Here is a 5,081-nt window from a genome sequence, read left to right as displayed (position 1 = left end):
GTACAGCCGCAACCTGACCTCCCAACTCCTGTACTCAATACTCTGACCAATAAAGGAAAGCATACCAAACGCTGCCTTCACTATCCTATCTACCTGCGACTCCACTTTCAAGGAGCTATGAACCTGCACTCCAAGGTCTCTTTGTTCAGCAACACTCCCTAGGACCTTACCATTAAGTGTATAAGTCCTGCTAAGATTTGCTTTCCCAAAATGCAGCACCTCGCATTTATCTGAATTAAACTCCATCTGCCACTTCTCAGCCCATTGGCCCATCTGGTCCTGATCCTGTTGTAATCTGAGGTAACCCTCTTCGCTGCCCACTACACCCTCCAATTTTGGTGTCATCTGCAAACTTACTAACTGTACCCCTTATGCTCACATCCAAATCATTGATGTAAATGACAGAAAGTAGAGGGCCCAGCACCAATCCTTGTGGCACTCCACTGGTCACAGGCCTCCAGTCTGAAAAACAACCCTCCACTACCACCCTCTGTCTTCTACCTTTGAGCCAGTTCTGTATCCAAATGGCTAGTTCCCCCTGTATTCCGTGAGATCTAACCTTGCTAATCAGTCTCCCATGGGGAACCTTGTCGAATGCCTTACTGAAGTCCAGATAGATCACATCTACGGCTCTGCCCTCATCAATCCTCTTTGTTACTTCTTCAAAACACTCAATCAAGTTTGTGAGACATGATTCTCCTGGCCAACGTCTTCGGAACCCTCTCCAGTTTAATAACATCCTTCCTGTACCAGGGGCCGGACACAGTGCTCTAGACAAGGCCTCACAAACATCCTGTACAACCCCAATGGGAACGTCCCAACGCCTACACTCAAAGGACTGAGCGATGAAGGCAAGGGTGCTTTCCTAAGCTCACCCCCACCTCCCCAACTCTGTCAACATCTCTGGGAGGCGTGCACTATACAATCCCACCGTCCCAATGCCAAACGCTTCAACTCCCCCCTCCCCCTTCGCCAAGGACATGCAGGTCCTGGGCCTCCTCCACCGCCATACCCTGACCACCCAACGCCTGGAGGAAGAACGCCTCATCTTCCCCCCCCAACCCCCTGGGACCCTCCAAACGAGGATGTCCTCTGTTTCCTCCACCTCCCCCCAGATCTGACCTTCCAACGTTGACGTGCCCACCTTCCTCCCCATCTACCCCGTCCACCCTCCCTCTCCGACCTGTCACCTGTGCCCGCTCCCCCTCCCACTTATCGCCTTCCCGGCTACCCATCCCCCCCCCGAGGGATTGGGAGAGAGGGCGGGGTCGAGGTCAGAGGTCAGCCACGACGGGTCCTGAACTCCGGGCTGAGGGCGTGTCTCTCCTTCTCTCTCTCTCTTCTGCTGCTGACCTCGCTTGGAAGGTGGAACCCAGACGTCTGGCGCTCCCTCCGCATGTCTCCCGTCAGGGGGGGTGTGGAGGGGGAGGAGGTGGGCTTTGACTATGGCTAAGCGACGGCAAATCAGACCGTTCCCCCCCCCTCCTCCCGTGTGCAAACACACAGGTTCCTCAGGGAGACCTTTGGTCTGATTCTCCCTGATAAGGGTCAGACGCTGACGAGGGAGCGAGGGGTCACTGCAGGAGAGCGGCCTGATAAATGACGCTGGGTCGCAGGAGAGGGTTCAGCAGGGCGCGTGACCCCAGGAGGGCGCCAACTGGAAACAGATCAGCCATTCCCTTCGGTGTGGCTGAGTCAGGCTCCTAGAATTCCCTCCCTCCGACCCCACAGCACAGCGGTTCAAGATGGCTGCCTACCCTTTGACCTTCTCAAGGTGCAAGGGGCGCAGCTAAAGACGGGGCGATAAATGCCAGGCCCAGGCAGTGACCCCTGGCTCTCAAAGCAGTGGGGCACGAGGAGGGGGGAGAGGGGATGGAGAATGGGTGACTCCGGGTGGGTCAGTGTTGGGGAGTGGGAACGTGGTGGGATTTGCGAGGTGGTTGGATGGAGGCGAGGAGAGGTGGGAGGTGTCACTGAAAGGGTGCAGAGTGGAATTCGGGCAGACAGAGAGAGAGATAAAGAGACAGAGAGAGAGAGACAGAGAGAGAGAGAGAGAGGGAGAGAGAGAGAGGGAGAGACAGAGACAGAGAGAGAGAGACAGAGAGAGAGAGAGAGAGAGACAGGGAGAGAGAGAGAGACAGGGAGAGAGAGAGAGAGACAGAGAGAGAGAGAGAGAGAGAGAGGGAGAGACAGAGACAGAGAGAGAGAGAGAGAGAGAGAGAGAGACAGAGATAGAGAGAGGGAGAGAGACAGAGATAGAGAGAGGGAGAGAGACAGAGAGACAGAGATAGAGAGAGGGAGAGAGACAGAGAGACAGAGATAGAGAGAGGGAGACTGAGATTGAGAGAGAGAGAGCGCGGGAGGGAGAGAGAGAGGGAGAGAGGTGATAAGGAGTTGGCAGTGGGACAACAGGGGACACACACTCTCACACTTTGTGCTGACTCACGGGGACGCCCTTGACAAACGTCCCAGAATTCCCCCTCCCGCTGCCTACCGTTCCCTATATAGAGAACCCGGAGGTGAAAGGTGAGGGGAGTCAGGGAGAGACAGAGAGAGAGAGGGAGCACCCGACTTCGGAGCCAGAACCAGAGGTGGGAGCGAATCTGTTCCGTCGGTCACCCCCGCCACGCAAAGAAGGTTCCGGAATTGTCTCCGCGTCGCGCCCCACTGCTCCGAGAGCCAGGACACCAGTGAGTTTGGGGGCTGACTCTCTTTTGCTCCCCCTGGCCCCCTGTGGTTTACAATCCAGCTCCTGCGAACTCCGGGTTCACTGAGACAAACCCTGGGAACATCCCTGTCTCCCTGCAACCCCCAACCCCCCCACCCCACCCTGACCCACTGTCCATACACCCCTCTATTAGCACCCCCACCTACCCCTCTACTATAACCCCCACTTATTCCTCTCTCATTCCCAATATTTTTTCTCTATCGCGACGCTCCAGTCTTTGAGATCCAGTTTCCTCTCCCTCCCTTCTCTCTCTCTGTCTCCGTCTGTCCCTCTGTCTGTCTCTTTCTCAGTCTGTCTCTCTCTCTCTGTTTCTCTATCTTTCTGTCTCACTCTCTCTCTCTCTGTCTCTCTCTCTCTCTCTGTCTCTTTCTCTCTCTCTCTGTTTATCTCTGTCTGTCTCTTTCTCAGTCTGTCTCTGTCTCCCTCTCTCTATCTCTGTCTCTCTCTCTCTGTTTCTCTGTCTTTCTGTCTCGCTCCCTTTCTCTCTGTCTGTCTCTTTCTCTCTCTCTCTCTCTGTCTCGCTCTCTCTCTCCCCATCTCTTTCTAATTCTCCCTCCTTCCTCTCTAACTGTTTCTCCATCTCCTTCTCTCTCTCTCTCACTCAGTGTGTGTGCGCGTGTGTCTCTCTGTCGCTCTCCCTCTGTCTCTCTGTCTCGCTCTCTCTTCTTTCTGTCTCTCTCTCCCCCCATTCCTTTCTCACACTCCCTCCTTTATCTCCTTTTCTCCATATCTTTCTCTCTCTCTCTCTCGTTCTCTTTCTCTCTCCCCACCTTTCTCTCACAGTCTCTGTCTCTCTCTCTTCCCCATCTTTTTCCCCTTTCACTCTCTCCGTCTCTCTCTCTCTCTCTCCCTCTCTCTCTATCATTCACTCATCCATTCTCAAGTACATCCTTTCCCCTCATCCGATCACTCACGACTCCCTCGTTCCCTCCCGGACACGTACCCACAAACCCACACCACCCTACGGTTCGCACATTTACCCCAGACTCCCCTTCCGTCATCCCCCTAATGCTATCCCCTCGGCTCGGGGAATATAAAAGAGACCAGCAAACTCGGCTTACTGTCGGAGGGTCAGTGCTGAGGGAGGGCCGCACTGTCGGAGGGTCAGTGCTGAGGGAGGGCCGCACTGTCGGAGGGTCAGTGCTGAGGGAGGGCCGCACTGTCGGAGGGTCAGTGCTGAGGGAGTGCCGCACTGTCGGAGGGTCAGTGCTGAGGGAGGGCCGCACTGTCGGAGGGTCAGTGCTGAGGGAGGGCCGCACTGTCGGAGGGTCAGCGCTGAGGGAGGGCCGCACTGTCGGAGGGTCAGCGCTGAGGGAGGGCCGCACTGTCGGAGGGTCAGTGCTGAGGGAGTGCCGCACTGTCGGAGGGTCAGTGCTGAGGGAGGGCCGCGCTGTCGGAGGGTCAGTGCTGAGGGAGCGCCGCTCTGTCGGAGGGTCAGTGCTGAGGGAGCGCCGCACTGTCGGAGGGTCAGTGCTGAGGGAGGGCCGCACTGTCGGAGGGTCAGTGCTGAGGGAGGGCCGCGCTGTCGGAGGGTCAGTGCTGAGGGAGGGCCGCACTGTCGGAGGGTCAGTGCTGTGGGAGGGCCGCACTGTCGGAGGGTCAGTGCTGAGGGAGCGCCGCACTGTCGGAGGGTCAGTGCTGAGGGAGCGCCGCACTGTCGGAGGGTCAGTGCTGAGGGAGACCCGCACTGTCGGGGGGTCAGTGCTGAGGGAGAGCCGCACTGTCGGAGGGTCAGTGCTGAGGGAGCGCCGCACTGTCGGAGAGTCAGTGCTGAGGGAGCGCCGCACTGTCGGAGGGTCAGTGCTGAGGGAGTTGGCACTGTCGGAGGGTCAGTGCTGAGGGAGGGCCGCACTGTCGGAGGGTCAGCGCTGAGGGAGGGCCGCACTGTCGGAGGGTCAGTGCTGAGGGAGTGCCGCACTGTCGGAGGGTCAGTGCTGAGGGAGGGCCGCACTGTCGGAGGGTCAGTGCTGAGGGAGGGCCGCACTGTCGGAGGGTAAGTGCTGAGGGAGGGCCGCACTGTCGGAGGGTAAGTGCTGAGGGAGAGCCGCATTGTCGGAGGGTCAGTGCTGAGGGAGCGCCGCACTGTCGGAGGGTCAGTGCTGAGGGAGTGCTGCACTGTCGGAGGGTCAGTGCTGAGGGAGTGCCGCACTGTCGGAGGGTCAGTGCTGAGGGAGGGCCACACTGTCGGAGGGTCAGTGCTGAGGAAGTGGGCACTGTCGGAGGGTCAGTGCTGAGGGAGTGCCGCAATGTTGGAGGGTCAGTGCTGAGGAAGGGCCGCACTGTCGGAGGGTCAGTGCTGAGGGAGGGCCGCACTGTGGGAGGGTCAGTGCTGAGGGAGGGCCGCACTGTGAGA

General features: G+C 58.1%; 1 protein-coding gene across 1 annotated transcript in view; it reads left to right on the top strand.

Annotated features, from left to right (window-relative positions):
- The first annotated feature begins 2,590 nt into the window (after positions 1 to 2,590).
- Positions 2,591 to 5,081, top strand: part of LOC132808834 (glutathione S-transferase P-like) — a 12,364-nt gene continuing 9,873 nt past the window's right edge. Inside the window, exon 1 of the mRNA XM_060822274.1 lies at positions 2,591 to 2,690. Within this exon, the coding sequence (XP_060678257.1) occupies position 2,690 (1 nt within the window). The 5' untranslated portion in view covers positions 2,591 to 2,689. The remainder of the gene's footprint in view (positions 2,691 to 5,081) is intronic.

Source organism: Hemiscyllium ocellatum (genome assembly GCF_020745735.1).
Source record: "Hemiscyllium ocellatum isolate sHemOce1 chromosome 40 unlocalized genomic scaffold, sHemOce1.pat.X.cur. SUPER_40_unloc_4, whole genome shotgun sequence".
NCBI classification, from domain to species: Eukaryota; Metazoa; Chordata; class Chondrichthyes; order Orectolobiformes; family Hemiscylliidae; genus Hemiscyllium; species Hemiscyllium ocellatum.
Note: the sequence above shows the minus strand (reverse complement) of the source record. Positions and strands in the feature narration are given on the sequence as shown.